This window comes from Ctenopharyngodon idella, chromosome 21 (assembly GCF_019924925.1).
Source record: "Ctenopharyngodon idella isolate HZGC_01 chromosome 21, HZGC01, whole genome shotgun sequence".
NCBI classification, from domain to species: domain Eukaryota; kingdom Metazoa; phylum Chordata; class Actinopteri; order Cypriniformes; family Xenocyprididae; genus Ctenopharyngodon; species Ctenopharyngodon idella.
In genome coordinates, this window is record NC_067240.1 from 1,549,655 (window position 1) to 1,570,544 (window position 20,890).

At 34.8% G+C, this 20,890-nt stretch overlaps 1 protein-coding gene across 6 annotated transcripts in view; it reads right to left on the minus strand.

Annotated features, from left to right (window-relative positions):
- LOC127504274 (WD repeat-containing protein 7) overlaps positions 1–20,890 on the minus strand; it is a 94,014-nt gene that overhangs the window by 41,774 nt on the left and 31,350 nt on the right. For 4 of the 6 annotated variants that reach the window (XM_051878834.1, XM_051878831.1, XM_051878833.1 and 1 more), the window contains 4 exons: positions 20,538–20,623; positions 15,144–15,197; positions 14,046–14,164; positions 11,701–11,824 (listed from right to left, as the gene is read on the minus strand). In XM_051878834.1, coding sequence (XP_051734794.1) covers positions 11,701–11,824; positions 14,046–14,164; positions 15,144–15,197; positions 20,538–20,623 — 383 coding nt within the window. The remainder of the gene's footprint in view (positions 1–11,700; positions 11,825–14,045; positions 14,165–15,143; positions 15,198–20,537; positions 20,624–20,890) is intronic. The other 2 variants (XM_051878835.1, XM_051878832.1) reach the window with 1 other exon arrangement.

Consider the following 20,890-nt stretch of genomic DNA (forward strand, 5'->3'; position numbering starts at 1 on the left):
TTTTGGCATTTTTTTAGTTACTGTTTTTCTATTATTTAGTTTCAGTTTTAGTTATTTTAGTACAAGTTAAACTAAATGAAAATGACAACTAGCTGAAATAAAATGCGTTTTTTTTATATCTTATTTTATATTTTATAGCTAACATTTGTTATTTCAAGTGACGAAAAGGTTATTTTATGGTTTTAGTTTTAGTTAACGATAATAACCCTGGTACTAAAGTCACTGGAAAACACCTGAACTGATGAAAACCGACTGAGAAACTACAGAAATATTGATATTAATTAAAATATGACGTTATGTCACTAACAGAAGTCAATCACAGTATAACAATGAAAATGCAGTTGTTGCTGCGGCAACGACCAAATTAGGAAGAACAGCATTTTTCTTGTTGTCTCTTTTCGGCAAATGTCGCTAACTTCTCTCGTTTTCTGGCAACCTTGTTAAAAAGCTCATCAGGGTTTATTGGTGCTTTGCATTATCGAGGCTTTATTAAGCTTTAGCGCCTGATTACCACCATTTTTATTCTGCGCCTTCATTCGGTGCTTATCCTGGAATTACCAATTAAAATAAGCTTTTCATTAAAGAGGCTGCAAATGAATCAATGCTGCTTAAAGGTGAGAATGAGCTAATCTAGACGGGGCGCTAATTAATGAGACCCCCAGACCCCCGCGAACCCTCAGCGGAGAGAGAGACGGGTCTGGTGTTTAAGAGCTGTCAGACTGATCCAGATCTGACTGACAGAACACACTCACAGAGAGAAAAACACACGCGGAATAGAAGAAAAACAAACTTCCACAGAGACCGCAATCAGATGTATTTGCATTACTGTAACACACACACACTCGCACACACAGACACACACATACTCACACAGACACAAACTATTTACATTATTAAGACACTTTATTAAGTGTCTTATCTGTGCTCACACACTTTCTTTCACACACACACAAATTCATAAATGCTCATACAGACACACACGTGGTTTACAGGGACTCTCCATAGGCGTAATGGTTTTTATACTGTACAAACTGTACATTTTCTCCCCCTACACTACCCCTAAACCTACCCATCACAGGAAACTGTCTGCATTTTTTAAATTTAAAAAAAAAAAAAAAACAGTTTAGTATTAAGTATGTTTTTTAAGCCTTTTGGTTTACTAGGACACAGGAAGTGTCCTCATAAACCATGTTTATGTTGTAATACCCATGTCATTATACACACTTGTGTCCTCATAAACCATGTTTACAAGAACACTCCAACACACACTCACAAATACTCTCTCACACACACTAATACTCACACACACACTAATAAATACTCACACACAGTCACTCACACACACACACACACACACACACACACACACACAATCACCCACAAATACACACACACACACTCACAAATACTCACACACACACAATCACTCACTCACTCACAAATACTCACACACACACACACACAATCACCCACAAATACACACACACACACACACACACACACACACACACACACACACACACACACATCACTCACAAATACCCACACACACTCATAAACTACTCTCTCCAACACACACACATCACTCATCACAAATACTCACTCACACACCCACACACACACACACAATCACTCACAAATACTCACACACTCACTCACAAATACACACACACTCATAAATACTCTCTCACACACACACACCAATCATACTCACAATACTCACTCCACTCACACCCAACACACCCCCACACACACACACTCTCACACATCAATCACTCACAAATACTCACACCACACTCACTCACAAATGCTCACACACACTCATACAGACACACACTCACAACATCTCTCTCTCTCATACACAATCATAAACACTCAACCCCACACACACACTCGCTCGCTCTCTCCTCCTCACACACTCTGAAAAAACTGAAAAAATACAAGATATAATGAAACTAAACTAGCATATAAACAACATTAAAATAACTATGGAAGCTTGTTTCTGCCAAGAAATAAAAAAATAAGACAGGTAATTACTTTTTATCTCACAATTTTTCATGTTTTTTTTCTTCTCAGAATTATGAGATAACTCAATCGTGAGTTTATAAGTCAGAATTGTGAGTTATAAAGTCAGAATTCAGTGATATAAACGCAACTGTGAGAAAAAAAATCTGAATTCTGAGTTTATATCTTGCAACTCTGACATTTTTCTTGCAATTCTGACTTTTTTTTCTCGCAATTGCGTGTTATAATGTTCAATTGTGAGGGAAAAAAAGATGTTTTAAAAGTTTTAAAGATGACTTTATAACATGCAAATGCGAGTTTATATCTCGAAATTCTGAGAAAAAAAAAATCAGAATTGTGAGATGCAAACACAATTGCAGAAAAAAAAAGTCTGAATAAAAAGACTTTTTTTTGTGAGATAAAAAGTCGCAATTACCTTTTTTATTTTTGTTTATTTAGTGGCGCTTCCAGAAATAACACTGTGGTTTCACATTAATATACTTGAACACTTTAATTTACCTTTGAATCATTAAATAGTTTATGAATTGCACCATGTAACAAAAAGGTGCAAAAACATGTTTAAAAAAGCCATTTAAAGACTCAAATGTTTTGAGCGAACAAAGAACATTAAATGGGAACAGTGAAATTTAAATGTTAATCTAGAGATTAAAGATGCAAATGTCTTCTAATTTCATTAAAAAAAAAAAATGATTTAGAATTACAAATGATATTGGGCTGATGTTCATCACATTCAAAAAGTCACAAAAACAGTGAACTGGAGCAGATAATCACAACTGGCTAATCTCAGTTTGAGGCACTTCAGACGCCATATTGACAATATCCTCCCAATTAGCTTTGATAAAGTGTGTGTTTGTGTGTCTCAATTAACCTGCGGCTGACCAGAGACACATAAGAAGAAACGCACACCTTTTCTCTTCTCATCATGAAGGAACAGGTGACAATCAGACATGATTGAAAATGTAGGCAGCAAAATTACTTAAAATACCTCGTTCGGCCAAACTGTAAGGCAGCATCTCATATCGAAGAAAATCACACTACATTTTCTTCACAGAAAAGGCAATCCCACAATGCACAGCAACCAGTGCTGGGTAGATTACTTACAAATTGTTGTCCATTACTGAATACAAATTACGTGATACAGTTGTAGTTAGTAACAATCTATGAGATTTGAGTACTTTTAGATTACTTTTGACCCAACTCGTTTATCACATTGATTTAAATATGATAATCTTGTGCCATATTGATATAAAAAATACAAAGAAAAAAGAAAATGTATTCCTTTCTTTGCTATCAACAACATGAAGTGCATTAAATATTACATTACATTATGTCAGGGTCTCTCAAACTGGGTTTCGTGAATTAATGAAAAGCTAATAATTAAATGTTAAAAATGTTAGAAAAAATGTTGTTCAAAATTAAAATTAAAATATAAAGTCAATACCTCTTTAAAAAGGAAAATTTAAAAGATAAAGAAGAATTAGGGAGAATCGTCGATACATTTTTAATAATTTGCTGCCATTTTGTGAACATTGTGTAATCATTTAATCAGTAAAAAAGTAACTGTAGTCTGATTATTTTAAATATAAATATATTTAAATAGTCTTTAAGTATTTTAAAATTTAATGTTAACCAATTATAAGTATTTAATTTTTGGAATCCAATGACATATTCCAGATTACATGTTATCAGTAACTAAAACCATAAAAAAACCCAAAATGTAACGAAATAAAACAAAATATAAAAAAACGTATACTTGTTTTATTTGACTTAGTTGTCAAAGCAACATTTCTCGTTTTTATTTAGTTTAACTTTACTAAAAATTTAACTAAAATGAAAATACAAAAATAAAAACATTCAAAATATTAAAAAAATATTAAAATATTAAATATTAAATAAAATGACACTGGTTATTGCCCAGCACTGACAGCAAACAGCCAATATGGCAAATATTCATAGTTTAAATAGGAAATTCATTAAATATTAAAAAAAGTATGAATTAAAATAGTTAGACATTTTAGAATAAGTCGAGTCTCTCATGCACCCTATGTAGTGTGTTCCTAGTCACTCACTTATGAGGGTCCAATTTCAAAGATACAGGAAATAACAAGTCGGCTCATTAGTGTTTGGTAAATCAAATCTGAGCCAAATATCATAATGAATTCATGACACAAACATTAATTATAGAAAGTCAGAAAACAATCATTAAACTGTTTGTTTGTTAACCGTGATAATGTGACCCAGGCTGTTCAAGCGTGTGTGTGTGTGTGTGTGTTTGGTTTTGATGGCTTGAGCTGTGATTGTGAGTTTTGTGTGTCTTCAGTGAGGCATATAAACACAAGAAGACTTCACAGCATGATATGAACACACACACACACACACACACACACACACAGCGAGCGGACAGCAGCTCATAACTCAGAGATGTTGGTGTCGGTTGGGTAAAATCGGCCTCCAGCAAGGTCAAACGCCTGTGTCAAGCATGACACACTGCTTACACCCGGCCTTGTTAACCCCATCCTCCCTCTCCCTCCATCCTTTGTCTCTCTCGTCTCTGTTCACAGGGGAACGCTTTAAAATTCAGCCCAGCTGCAGTCAGGCTGCGAGCAGGACGTTTCTCAGCACGCCGGCCGCGGTCTGATTCTGATTTTATACTACAACACACAGAATATAACGGTATGATGACAATCATTTCACGAAGGTGCCAAGAACAAAAGGACATCAGAAACACAGAGGAGTGACTTTTGTTTCTCTGTGAAAATATGAGATTCGAGCTTGTGCTGGAATGTTTTCTGAGCACCTTTAAAAGGTTCATCAAATATGTCACATGATCATTTTTAAACTAAAATGATGTAGAGCAGAATATTCTGGATATTTATGACTTAAAGCAATAGCTGACCTAAAAATGAGTATTTGTCAACATTTACTCACCCGCATGTCATTATAAAACCACTAACAGTTTATTATTGTGACAAAAAATAATCACTGAAATCAGTGTTTAGTTAGTTTTATTATGTTTTATAGTATAGTTAGTATGGAGAATGTTTTTATTTTTATATATTTTGTTTTCATGTTAAATTTTGTTTAATTTTCAGAAATTTCGTTATGTGTTTTTGTCATTTTATTAGCTTTTTTTTTTTTTAATAAATAATGCTATTTAGGTTTAATTTATTTTATTTCAGTTTATATATTTAATTTTAGTTTCATTTTCTAGTAATTTTGTTATATGCTTTTGTCATTTTATTAGTTTTTTTTTATTTTTTTTTAAGTTTTTTTTTTATTTTTTATTTTTATTTTAGTTTAATTTTTAAGTTTATTGCCAAGGCAACATTTGTAATTTTTGTTACTAATATTTATATTTTACTTGATTTCAGCTTCATTTCAATGAACAGAAACGTTTTTAATAGATTTAAATAATTTTTTTATAGTATATTTTAAAAATATTTTAGTTTTAGTTTCCTGGCTGAAATCAAAAATAAAATATTTTAATACATTTTAATAATTAAAAGGTTATTTTAATAAAGTATTAAAATAACAAAACTACAATTGAACATAAAAACAATTTAGACAAAAATAAAAATGACAAAAACAGACAACAAAACGTACTTTAAAATTAAAACAGAAAATATAAAACTAATTCAAAATATAAATATAAACTATAATAGTATATGAATGATACTAAAATAACACTGATTCACACTGAACTTTTTCATACAATAAAAAGGAATAGTGACTAGATCTGTCAAGCTTCAAAAAAGACAAAAATGCATTATATTCCAAACCTTAGGTGTGAGGAATATACAGCGATTTTATCAAATCTCATTCGTTCTTGCACATACAGTATCAAACTTAATGCATCGAGACACAGGGTTCAATACCAACGAAACCAAATGACATTTGTATCTCGTAAATTATCAATACATAATGCAATATAATGCATTAGGAATAATTATCATAATGTTTTGTGGAAGCGCAAATTAAATTTGAGAGATCTGTAGTGGAGTGGAAGATTTTCAATGAATAACAATTCAAATTTCTCTCCGTTTATGCATGTATTTGTTGTAATAATGTGTTTTGTTTGTTTTCAGTGTAAATTCTTCTCCGAGGTAATTGACAGCTCGTCACGGACACTGTCGATAGAGCTTAAGCTGTAAATAACCCAGAATATTCCTTGAAGATAAACGGCTGGTACGGAGGGTTTGAGCGTGTCTTTCACCCTCAGGGTGTGTGTGCAGGAAAACTGTGTGGGATTATAGAGGCACATCCGTGGGCCTGACCGCTCTCTCACGGAAGAACCGCCTGAGGCCTGTTTTAATCACCTGCTCATCCGTCCCTCCCACCGCTCTGCCCCTCTACCTCACCGCTCATCACCCCAGGGGATGCTGGGAAGGGTAAATCCCAGCCGTGAACATCTAACAGGAGAGCCGAGCTTGAGCAGTGAAGGTGAGAGAGAGAGCGACTGAATGACTACAACAACCAAAGATAAACAGACAAATAAAATCTGCATACTTAAATCATGTACTTGAGTATGCAGAGATTCACACATCTGAAGAGAGGAGACATACGTGTGATGAACATTTGGCACAAAACTGTTGCTGACCTTACAAAAAAGGCACTCGAATGTAAAAATTATTAATGTAAAAAAATGTTTGATTTCAGGGTTTGGGTTAGACTGTAGTCATATGAAACAGAGGTGGGTGGTTTGTTCTTTGTAAAAGAGCAAGTGTCAGGAGCGATAACTCCTAAAAATGTTGCTACAGAAAGAAGTGATGGAGGGAGGATGAGAGGATGGAGAAGACAGCAGTCATTCATTCATTCATTCAGATGATCAAAGAGACAACAGCTGCTCGAGCAGTGTGTGTGTGTGTAAGTGAAGTTCATGGAGGTCTGCTTAATGAAGTGACGGGTGAATAGAGCCCAGAACAGAGGATCACACACACACACGCTCTTACACATACACAAATACACACATTCTTACACATATACAAACACATACTCTTACACACACACACTCAAAATTATTTTATCATCAATCTAATGGCATGAATCAAACCAGTTCTCCATCAGAAGTGCACACATCATGTTTGTGTGTATTTTACACCTCCCTTTCTACATCACATTTTATTTTGTTTATTCTCTATTCAACCATTTCCTGTGACACATTCCACCATAGATATTATATAAAGCCCATCACAGAACCCCAGAATGCACCTGTCTCACTTTCACTGCATATGTCTGTTTTTTTCTCAGAGCCTGTCGTTTATTCCACATGCTTTTTTGTGAACAGGAAAAGGTCATTTATTCATTTCCAGAGCAGCTAATGCCCAGCATGCATCTGTGTGTTTCTGTGAGAGGGAGAGCTGACCTTTAACTGCAATAGCAGCAGAGACACGCTTAAAAACACCAGCGCTTGACCGCCGTCGGTAAAAGCCTTCAGTCAGGCTACAAATCAAAAACCTGTGTGCTTTCAGGGCTGCTGCTGACGTGACACACACACCTAAACGCCTGATCTGTGTGTATTCGTATTGTATGATTCAGGAACGGAAAGAGTAAAGCTTGGTCTCGACTCGCAGACCAAAACACATTTACACAGTCACAGAGCTTAACTTGTGCTTGTGTTTTAACTTGCTAGTCAAGTGGTTTTAGGGGGCGGGGCATTCTCATTCTAGAGAGCACATGATTGGACAAAAATCTGTGTGGTGCAAGATGAGTCATCAGTATTTGTGATCTGTTTTCCCATTAGAGAAAGACTTTAAATCATAGATGTGTAAATCTGCTTGAGAGAAGCAAGTATTAATCAATTAACAAGCTTACAAAAAAATTACAAAATTTTCCAGTGATGAAAGACAAAATCGCATATATTGTGATTCAAAAACATAAAAACAAAATATAATTCCTGACTAGATTTTACTTTAATGTAATATTTTTGTCTGATTTTTTTACGTGCAATTAGTAACCAAAAAAGTAAAATCTAATTAAAAATGAATAATTTTATCCAAAATGTATGTGTATTTTTATGCATATTACTGCATTTGCATACTTAAATTGGATAATAAAGTATGCAGAAATTCATTAAAAACACTAAAAAACAAAAATAAACAATAAAAAAAAGTTCAATTTAATTGAATCATTTTATTCAAAATGTATGTGCTGTGTATTTTTATGCATATTAGAGAACTGTATTTGCATACTTTATTTACATATTATCCCCGTTTGTGTGGTTGTCAGAATGTTACTGTAAAAAATATGGTTGCACCATTTTAGGTTTTATGGGACAGCTGTCTATTTTACAGTTCAAAACCGTATAATTTAAAAGGTTTATATTTTAATAATTACAGTTCATAACTGTTTATTTTACACACTGTAAAAGAATTCAGTTAAATTTATGGTAAAAAACCCGGCAGCTGTGGATGCTAGAAATTTACTGTGAAAAACGGTAACAACATTTTAGGTTTTACAGATTTAACTTAAATTTACAGTAAAAAAACGTATTTCATTAACTGATATAATGTTACTTTACCAACCTATTAAAGTACTAATATCTGTTTTGTAATAATGTTTTATAATAAATTAATGTTTAACAACATTAGATGTAACTTAAAACCCTAATGTACATAACTGATTAGAAAAAACTAAGAAGAAACTACATCAAAGAAATACATCAAATGTGAAGCACCACGCAGGGAATTGTGGGAATGTCAATTTACGGTTTTTCAATGTAAATTATACAATGACTTGTTATTTTTCACTTCCAAAAACTGTAAATTTAATGGTATTTTACTGTAAAATTACATAAAATGTACGATTAGATCTATTACAGTTAACTTTCTGTAAACCAATTAACTGTTTTTCATTTATTTAACCGTTTTCATCATTTACCATTAAAATCATGATCATGTTTTACCGTGTAGAGTATGCAAAATAATAATAATAATAATAATAATAATAAAATAAAAGTAACAAAAAACAAAAATAGTTCAATTCAATTAAAAATGAACTATTTTATCCCAAATGTGTGTAAGCTGTGTATTGTCTTTTTTTGCTTATTAGAATATTGTTATTTCCTTTAATGTAAAGTATTGGGGTTTTTTTTTATCTCATTTTGTTTATTTGTTGAAAAACCTAAAATTAAGTCAATATCAAATTAATTACATTATCGTCCAAAACATGTTGTCTCCTCAACAAGACATGATTAGAGAAATCAAACAAGAGCTGCAGGACGAGTTACGCATTCAGTGATTTGAACAAACTCCTAAAACTAAATATATGATGAATGGTAATAGTGATGCTTGACCTCATAAAAAGGTCGATAATCAGTGCTGATATAAACATACGACTGTAAAGGACACTGCGTGTGTGTGTGTGTTTCTGAACATCTCGTTGTAAAACATCTCAATAAAAGAGCAAATACTAAAATGGCAAAAGACATTCGTACTGTTACTCACTCAATAAACGTGTGTGTGTGCGCGGGACAGATCGGTTTCAGTGACCCCTGCAGTCCTGTACCCTGCTGAGGTCACTGCTGCCACGGTAACATTACACTGACCAGCAACCGTCACCATGGCAACCGTTCCCAGGGGCCACTGCTTGCCTCCCATCAACGGCCCATAGAGACACACACACACACACACCAAAGCCTTCTTGCTGTAAATGACTTTAGACACACACACACTGATGTTACATATACTGTAGGTGACATTGCGGCTCTGTTCTAAACTCTAATGAGTCGTCTACTGCCTACACAGACAACTGCCTTCTAAGATGAAATGAATCCTCATAAGTGATTTGTAATACATCTTACAAGACAGCATAATTATGCTGCTAACCATTTAGGTGGTTTTTAATGATTGTCTGTTAGCTTTGAGATCATCTAGAGTAGCATTCAAAAGTTTGGGTTTGGTAAGATTTTTAATGTTTTTGAAATAAGTCTCTATTGCTCAGCAATTCTGCATTTATTTGATCAAAAATACAGTAAAAATTGTGAAATATTATTAAAATTTAAAACGGCTGTTTTCTATATGAATATATGTTAACGTGTAATTTATTCCTGTGATCAAAGCTGAATTTTCAGCATCATTACTCCAGTCTTCAGTGTCACATGATCCTTCAGAAATCATTCTAATATGCTGATTTGCTGCTCAAGAAACATTTATGATTATTATCAATCAGGCACCCTGACTGGTCTGCGGCTATGCAGCCCCAAACGCAACAAACTGTGATGCACTGTGTATTCTGACACCTTTCTATCAGACTCACGTGCTCTCTAGAATGAGAATGTCCCGGCCCCTAAATCCACCTACCGCTGACTAGCAAGGAGAACATAGATCGAAACATCCTGTTTCAATAGGAAATACATCAAGACAGGGGAAAAAACTGTGCTCAACAACTTCTTAAAAAAGTAATAAAGTATAAAGTACAAAAACAAAGAACAAACAGCAAACCTGAGACTGAAATGATCTGCTCTTAGAGGTTCAGAACAAACCCTATGCAGGATGTTTGAGGAACATCAATACAACACAAACACTGAAATAAGACCTGCGAGGGCGGGAGGGAGGAAGGGATCGAACTCAGGTTTGGACCAAACAATCGAACTGAGTGTGAAAACAGCCGCAGACACATTATACCCTGTGTTTGTGTGTTTTCACACTCCTCATCTGCTTTGATGAGCGGCGTGTCTGGAGGTTTTCTCCTCAGTAGGCGGTGTGAGGTTTGTGCTGGTAAACGTAACTGAACGTGTCTGTAATCGGGAGTGGAAAGCAAAGTATTTCCCATCACTGAGATCCTGGGGTGAATCTCAAAGATTCCTGATTCACCCCAGAATCTCCTCGAAAACTCTCCTACGGTTCCCATGACCTGGAGTGTTTGTGCTGGTTCATCTGTGGCCAACTACATCAACGTCCTTGGGAGACGTATCTGACTTCCTGTGTGTGCCAGGAAGTACAAAACATGCCCTGACATGTTCAATTCTGTTGTGTTAATGTAAAAACTTATGGGTGTACTGGCTAGTTTCACAGAAATAAATAAAAGTTTGATCAGATAGAATATTAAAGGGGTGGTTGAATATGATTTGACTTTTTTAACTTTAGTTAGTGTGTAATGTTGCTGTTTGATCTTAACATATGCAAAGTTACGACGCTCAAAGTTCAATGCAAAGGAGATATTTTCTTTTACAGAAATCGCTTTTTAAGGACTACAATAAATGGCTGGTAGGGACTACAACGAGCTTCTTCCTGGGTTAGTGACATCACTAACCCTAAAATTTACATAAACCTCACCCCCGAGAACACACAAGAAAGGGGGCGAGGCCATGTTGGGCTGCTTTAGAGAAGAGGAAGAGTTGTTGTAGTAGAGTGTTGTTGACATGCCGTCATTTTACGCCAGACTGCTTCACAAACGAGGGTCATTTTGGCTGCGTGAGATTCTCCAGCTTTGTTGTTGTTGAGCGACCGAAGCGTGAGCTGTTAAAGCTCCGCCCTCTTCTGGAAAGGGGGCTCATTTGCATTTAAAGGGACACACACAAAAACGGTGTGTTTTTGCTCACACCCAAATAGGGGCAAATCTGTCTGTCTTATTAAACTTGTAATATATAATATTATAATATATAAACCTGACGTGTGTGTGTTGACTGAGATTGATAACTGAAATTGAACCAGCAGGAGTGTTCAGTGTAATACTTACGGGAGCTCACCGCGTCCACGTACTGCGGCAGATACGGCGCCCACATGTCAATGGTGTCCTTCCTGCCTGACTGACCGATCCGGCGCAGTTCAGCCAAGAGGAGAGCCTGGGCCGCCTCTCGAACCTGCAACACACACACACACACACATCAGGTTTACACACAGACACTGCAGCGTTCCTGTTGAAAAGGCTCTCTTTAAGAAAGTGCAGTTGAAGCCACAGCAGCCGAACTCAAATGACAGACCGCTGAGATGAAGCTCACGAATAAAGCACAAGCCTGAAAGAAGCCATTGAGAGAGATGGAGTGTGTGTCTTTGTCCCGCGGGGTTAGCAGGTGCTAAAGCTGCAAGATACGAATGAAAGTGAATGCGAGAAGAGAGAGAGAGACAGAGAGGAACCCTTGGAGAAAAAGGATTAAGAATGCTTAACAGAGCGTTTCTTTCTTTCTTTTCTTTCTCTCTCTGTCTGTCTTTCTTCATTTCTCTCTCAGTGTGGCGTACGACACCTCTGCGGTCACGGGCGTCACACTCTGAAAAAACTCAGATCGCTGGGCACAGTGCTACTCACAAAAACAAAAGACTTCTGGTAAATTATGAATAAAATATTAAAGGATTTTGTTTTCAGGCTCTACTAGAACAGATTTTCATGCTTGAATGTTGATTATTTTCCTCATGTTCTCCATTGTTGCAGCTCCTCTCTTCCCAGTCTGTCAGTAACGCTCTGTTTAGTTCCTGTCTCTATGAAGCCCCTCCTTCTGAAAAGCACAGTGTGCTCTGATTGGTCGGCTGGGGCAGTGTGTTGTGATTGGTGTTTGGGAAATGTCCCGCCCCTTACCATAACCGCCAGTTTCAACACACTACTAACTAACTCAACCAGGCCCCGCCCCTTTATTCTGTGTATGAATTATTTAAATGAGGAATATTGTGAAGAAAACTCAAGATGGAGGCGTTTCAGGGAGTTCAGAAACACTGATATAGAGAAGAACTTATTTTTCATGCTCAAACAGCAACATTAAACACACTAAAGAAAGATGAACATGTGAAAAAGCAATAGGTTTACTTTAATATTATTGAAAATTTAAATAATCATGTAATAATTATCATTAGAGATGAACAATATATAGCTAAAACTAAAAACCTTAATCAACTACAATTTCAGTAGTTTTTCTAGTAATTACTGTAGGTTTAATGTTAACATAACTACATTAGTTAACATGAACACAAAAAATCCTGGGTTAAAAACAACCCAAGTTGGGTTAAATATGGACAAACCCAGCGATTGGGTTGTTTTAACCCAGCAGTTGGGTTAAATGTTTGACCAACCTGCTGAGTAGTTTTATTTAACCCAACTATTGTTTAAAAATGACTATATGTCTGGCTTAAAATGAACCCAAAATAGGTTGGAAATTAAAAATCAGACACATAATTACTAGAGGAAACAATAATAATCAAAAGGTGAACATTAATTAATTAGCAATTTAATAAATATTAATTTCCAGCATATATGGAGTTCATTTTAAGCAAGCAATTCAAAAATTTTTAAACAATAGTTGAGTTAAAAAAAACTACCCAGCAGGCTGGGCAAACATTTAACCCAACCACTGGGTTAAAACAACCCAATCGCTGGGTTTGTCCATTTTTAACCCAACATTTTTGTAGGAGTGTACTAACACTTCTACAGCATTTATTAGGTAATTTCAATATTTACTAATAAATAAATTAACTAACATTAACTAACAAAGATATATTAATAAATAACAATAACAAATACTGTAACAATATATTTTTTTTACAGTATTTATTAATCTTTATTAACATTAGTTAACAAAAACACAATCAGCTGAGGTCCAATAATAAAAAATTAAATAATATGAACAGATGCAACTTTTAATTTTAATAATTAATTGATAAATATTGAAATTAACATTAACTAAGATTAATAAATGTATTTTTATTGTTAGTTCATGTTAACTAATTAAGTTAACTATGTTAACAGACTGAAAACGTTAAAATTAAAGCAGCTGCAGTCATTTTTTTCTGGCAAAATGCTACTGTTCAACATTATGTTTTTGATTTTTAGTTTAATGTTGACTCAGTTACTGTAAATTGTGATGCCCAATGTATCTGTGCATCTGCTCTTATTGCTAAAGATTATTTCTCCTGACATATTCTATATTAAAGTCAAATTATGCAGCTAAACATTACTTTAGGGAGAGTTTATGACTTACCAGCTAAAAGTCAATGAGCAAAATTAAGGACTGAGCAAAGAGAATGATCACTACAAAAGTATTTGAATAAAAGAAACAAATACATAACTATTGAAATATCAATAATAGACTTTAGTACCTCCAGGCAGCGGTCCTGCCACCTGCGCGCCAACATCTCCAGTAGAGGAGGCCTGAATTTATCCAAACCCAGCAGATCAGGAAGCATGACACAATGCATGGCGGCAAGCTGACTCCAACCTACACAAACACACAATCACACAGAGAGTCAATCACAACGACTCACAACAGCCTGCTGCTCTGAAGCCCATCCTTACAGGACCCTAGAGAAACCACAGAGAAACATGAGCATCATGAGGGGAAAATGAGCAACATCCACCACAGAATCACATATATCAGAAATATATGGAACAGCTGTTGGAAAACACGGTAATGCACTTTCTGAGGAGAAAACTGACTCAGCTTCAAAGAAATTACATTTCTTTGTGAAACAAGACCAACAAACTTACCTTTAGGAAAATATTCTTAAAGCTACTGGACATTCAGGCCGTCGGTTTATATAAACTGATTAAATTCATGAAAACACACTCAAACTGAAAAAATCTACACTGGATCTCTAAGAATGGAAAGACGTGCGAAGCAGAAACACTGAAGCATTATCAGAAAAAATATCATTTAATATATTTAATATCACTTTTCTTTTTGCTAAAAATTTCCATTACTAATGTTCAAGATTTTGTAACACTAAGTTCTCGTTTGTTAACATTAGTTGGTATATTAACTAACATGAACTAACAATGAACAATGTGTTTTACAGCATTTATTAATCTTTGTTGATGTTATATCTACAGTATATACAGTACAGAAACAAGGATTTAATTATTTTACTCGTGAAGAAGTTTATTAAAACACTGAGGATCAGAAGATAAACGTGTGTATGTGAAGTAAGCATGCAGTCCAAGACAATTACACACAGACAGACAGAAAAACAGACAGACAGACAGAAAACGACTACAAGCACGAGGTACAGTAGAGTAGAGGAAGTGAACTGAACCTAGAGACAGAACCAATGACACTAACACAATAAACACACACAGGCACTGAGCGCGAGGCGGACGGAAAGCACAGGGAGAGAAAACGAGCGCGGCTAGAGAAAAGGAAGAGGGAGAGAAATAGAGAGAAAGAGATAGAGAGAGAGGCCTTTATTCAGAGAGAATACCTTCATTGACTGAGGGAGAGTAAGACACTCCTGAAGACGGAACAGCGACGGCAGCTTGAAAAGAGAGGAAAAGATACGTGAAACAGAAAGAAAAAGAAAAAAAGAAAGAAAGAAGGAAAGAAAGAAAGGCCTCCAGCAGTGTTAGAAGAGTAAAGCAGCCGTTATTAAATGAAAATAAACTGAATACATGAACACAGGAAATACCTAGAAATTAAAATCTAGAAACTAATTGGTTATTATGGCTGTTAGTATGACTATTACAAAAAAAAAAAAAAAATCTAGTTTTTATAATTATTTACTATGGTAACCACAGTTTCCATCAAAATACAACCGGGTCAACACCAATATTTAAGACAAAAATGTGTATAAACGTATAAGAATAATTGGTAACACTTTACAATAAGGTTCCACTAGTTAACATTAACTAACATTAACAATGTGCAGTATTTATTAATCTTTTTTAAAGTTAGTTCATAAAAATACAGCTATTCATTGTTAATTCATGTTAGATACAACAGACAACTTTTGATTTTTATTTCATGCATTAGTAAATGTTGAAATTAATATTAACTAAGATTAATAAATGCTTTACAAGTATTTTTAATTGCTAATTCTTGTATACTAATGTAGTTAACAGATGTTAATAAAAGGACATTTTTGTAAAGCGTTACCAAATAAATGTATTTTTAAATCATAACTTTTAGACACCTTTTTGTCTTTGCTGTTTCATATTAAATAAGACATATGAAAGTACAAAAAATTTAATTTCTGTATAGTTAATACGGGATCATTAGGCAGCTGCTTAAATAGTTTTCTTATTTAACTTCAAGTCAGTATTTTACACAAACAGTTACAGTACTGTCGAATCATCAGATATTAATAAACATCACTAATATTACTGTTATTATAGTGGTTTTCAGGTGGAAACTTTTATTAGCATAGTAAATATTTGTGCTGAAATGCATTCTACTGAAACCTGGAAAAAGATGGATAAAATATGGTTAATTCAACAAAAAATTTGCAATTGAACAAAACAAACTACAGATGCTTAAATATATACTGTGTGTCTATATTAGAGCTGCACGATTAATCATTAAAAGATGCCGATCTCGATTCAAACACCCATGTGATCTCATTCCTAAATGACAGTGATTCGGCTCTATCGATTAAACCTTTGACGAGCACGATGCAGCAAACATTTAGATTTGCGTTCTGTCATGAATTGATTTCACAAACAGTCTTTTCTAACACACAGTATCATTATTTATGTCTTACAATAATTCAGACGATCACAGAATACTGAGATAAAAGTTTATAGTTCAGATATAAACACTGATGTCTAACAGTAGTGATCAAAATAGAGTATATCACCTTTTGAAAGTAACGTGACGCTTCAAATAAAGATTGTATCAGTTACACTGTTACACCAGTAGGTGGCGACAAGTGACTGTTAAAATATGTATTTATCATTGAATCATTCATTCAAGAGATTCATTCAAAAACACTGATTCACCCAGTAATGAAACAAGTGAAGTCTTTATGATTGAGTCATTGAATTATTCACTCAACTGACTTAAAATTAATTATTTTTAATACACTGCAGCAATTAATTTGATTAAATTACATGTTATTTGTTATAATCGTGATCTCTATTTATCCAGAATCGTGCAGCTCTTTCATATCTAACACATATAGATATGTATGTGTGTGTGTGTGATAAAATCAATCTAAACTGAAAACCAATGATAGAGTATTACGCTGTAGTACTCCATAGTAGCCATTACAAAAAATTAACAATTATTTAAAAAGTAAAATAATAATTATAATATATTACAAAATTCAAATTCTCCCTGACTATAACAAAAGAAAATAAAATGACAAAAATATACCTACACCTTTCCTTTTGACAAACTAAAACCAACCTTTCACAAACGGCAGAAGCAGTTCTTAAAACACACATTCATTAAGAGGTTAAATGGTGAAGATCTACAGCTGTGACTGAGTGAGCAAGAACTACAAATCCCATGAGCGCTTGAGAGAGAGAGAGAGAGAGAGAGAGAGAGAGAGAGAGAGAGAGAGAGAGATGGCAGAGCGAAGCCATGCATGCAGACAGAGAGACAGGGAGTCGCGGACCTGCAGTGAGAAAAACCTCAACAAACAAACAAACAAACAGAGTGGAAGGTGTTTTTCTACAAGCACAACATTTTCAGTAAGGGTTTGTGATCGCTAGCTGTGCACATTCAGTAGTGGCCACAAGTGACATCTTGAGGGGACATTTGTTTTTAACAACTATACAAGTTTGATTACACCATCAAAATATGAGGAAAATATTTTGGAAGAACAATATGATGGAAGAACAACACACTAAACTTTGTTATGGTCTTTATCTGACAAAATTATTTGGCAAAATAATTTAAATAATTGATTTAAAAAAAAAAAAATGGGGAAAAAACATTGAAACAATGTGGATAATAAAAAAAACAAAAACATTTTTTAAAAGAAATGCATTTTCTGTAAATATATAAAACATAAAAATTGTATGAAATAAGTATTTTGCAAATAAATGAAATTTTGTTGACTACTTATCTGTTATAATTAAACTGTTAAAGGATTAGTTGACTTCAGAATTAAAATTTCCTGATAATTTACTCACCCCCATGTCATCCAAGATGTTTATCAAAAAGAAACGAAGGTTTTTGAGGAAAACATTCCAGGATTTTTCTCCATATAGTGGACTTCACTGGGGTTCAACGGGTTTCAGTGCAGCTTCAAAGAGCTCTACACGATCCCAGACGAGGAATAAGAGTCTTATCTAGAGAAACCATCGATCATTTTCTGAAAAAAAACATTTATATACTTTTTAACCACAAATGCTCGTCTTCAACTGCTCTGTGATGCGCCACGCATTACGTAATCACGTTGGAAAGGTCACGCGTGACGTAGGTGGAAGTACTGAGCAAGTGTTTACAAAGCAAACGTGTAAAGACTAAGTCAAACTCTTTACAAAAAAGGTGAAACAACGATGTCGGATGATTTTGAAGTTGGAGGAGAAAATTAGATTTTCGCCCTACCGCAGTACTTCCGCCTACCTCACGCGTGACCTTTCCAACATGATTACGTAATGCGTGGCGCATCGCAGAGCAGTGCAAGACGAGCATTTGTGGGTTTTTTAGAAAATGATCGATGGTTTCTCTAGATAAGACTCTTATTCCTCGTCTGGGATCATGTAGAGCTCTTTGAAGCTGCACTGAAACTGACATTTGGACCTTCAACCCGTTGAACCCCAGTGAAGTCCACTATATGGAGAAAAATCCTGGAATGTTTTCCTCAAAAACCTTCATTTCTTTTCGACTGAAGAAAAAAAGACATGAACATCTTGGATGACATGGGTAAATTATCAGGAAATCTGAATTCTGAAGTGAACTAATCCTTTAAAGTCACCATTATCAGCTTAATAGATATCAGTATCAGCAATAGAAAAACCCATATCGGTTAACCATATCTACTACTAGTAATGCTGTCCTCAAGCAAGCTGGTCAAAAACCTGTCTTTATTTACATTACAAGTCTAGCTAAAAATAGTCAAAAAATTTAGTCTGGAATACAACAGCATATATAGATCAAAGCTGACAGACATGGAATAAAAGCCATTAAACTCCAGTTTAAAAGAAAAGTGAATTTTAAAAAGGCACTTCATGACAATTAAAAAGCATCTTTATATCAGTTTTTCTGTGCTAAAAATAATCTGCTGGCCTCTTCAGCGCTCTCAGACTGAAACTCACAGCGAGATCTGCTCAAAACGCAGGCATTTGTTTTTCTAAATCCCTGCTTCTGCCGGCTCACGCTTGGCTTTTATCTTGGCACGCGACTTAAAGAACGACTCCATTAAAAAACACTTAATAACACAACCTGAGCACAGTTTCACAAACCCGTCCGGATCAATACGAGGAAACGAGAGGAGGGAAAAAACGCTACACGCGTTGAATAACTTTCATTATGTGTACAAACCTAAAGAGAAGTGTTAAATCAATATTCTCAGCACATCTCCGAGGACCCGCTCTCTCTTTCTCTCTCTCTCTCTCTCTCTCTCTGAGTGATAAAAACTGAATCATAACCTTCTCTAAACGCAATCTCATCCGGCGTGAGAATTCATCGGACAGGCGCGTGTCAGAACGCCGGACACGGAGGCCTGATGCTTCTCGCGGCGGTTTTGTCCCGTGAAAGACTTTTAGCATGAGAAAGAAACGCTGCAGGCCCTTCTGGTCAAAGAGAAGAGCACAACAGAAGCCACTTCCCCTCTGAATGAGGCCAAACAGGCGTGTGGCGTGTGTAACTCAACACAAACGATTATTCACAGTCCTCCTCTATTGTGGCCCAACAATAGCTGCTCTGGACGGGGGACAAATTAGGGCACGTGTTGAGGAAGAGCGTGTGTGTGTGTGTGTGTTACTAACAGGGTTTAAACAGACACTGGACCATTATCTAGAACTGTCTAACAAAACTTGCGTTCAAAACAAGACGTATTATTATTGGCATTTGCTAAGATCTGCATTTTTTTTTTATCTGTTGGACGATATGAAACGCAAGAAATGCAAAATGGAAACCATCTAAAAACCAGACAGAACACAAAAAATGAAGAAAGAAAAGATGGAAGGAAAGAAAAGTGCACTAAATATAGAAAGCTTTCTTAGTATTAAAAGAAGAATAAACTTTAAATGTTGTTAACGACAAAATATCAAGATATCAATTTTTGTCAATAACCCCTAAACACACCCCTAATGCAAATACTTCTACACTTTTACTACATTTTAATGGTTGCATTAAACATTATGAAACTACCTGACAACAACTAATTAGTCAAGTCATGGTTTGCTAAAATAAAATAAAAAAATAAAATAAAAATCAACTGATTAGTCAAGTCAGGGTTCCATAAAATAAAATAAGATAAAATAAAACAAAATAATAAACAACAACTGATTAGTCAAATCATGGTTCCTCTGAAAGGAATAATAAAAAATAAATAGATAAAAAAATAAAATAAAAATATCAACGACTGATTAGTCAAGTCATGGTTCCTTTGACTAGAATAAAAATAAATAAATAAATAAAATTAATGCAAATACTTCTATATCGTGCATTTTAACCATTGTATTAAACATTATGAGTCTACCTGTCAACAACTGATTAGTCAAGTCATGGTTCCTCTGATTGATGAAACAAAACAAAACGAAACAAAACAAAACACAACAACACAAAAAACAAAACAAAACAAAAAACAGCAGTCGGAGGGTTTAGTGTGTGTGAAGCTCGAGCGGTGTTTGTTTTACAGCGAGAGCAGGATTTTTCACATTGGCAGACTTTATTTTCAAGGCGAGCTCTCTGTCTTTGTAGTTACCTTGTTTGATCTGTCCTTGCAGGGCCGGGCTGGAGGCCTGCGGGATGCTCTTTCTCGGGCTCTCGGGGGTGCCTGGTCTTGGGGGCCTGAAACACAAAAGGCCAAATGAAATATTTAACACACACACTGTATCTGCAGCAGAATTTAACATCAGACCGGCGTGAGGATGTGCGTTTATGCAGGACTGTGTGTATTTTAGCTTTATTAATATTGTGAATTAGCTTTTATTTTGATATTTTTTAGTTTTTGTGTTAATTTTAGTTTAATTTTTGGTCATTTTATTATGTGATTTTTATGTGATTTTATTCTTTTTTTTTCTTTTTTTTTTAAATATTGCTTTTTAGGTTTAATTT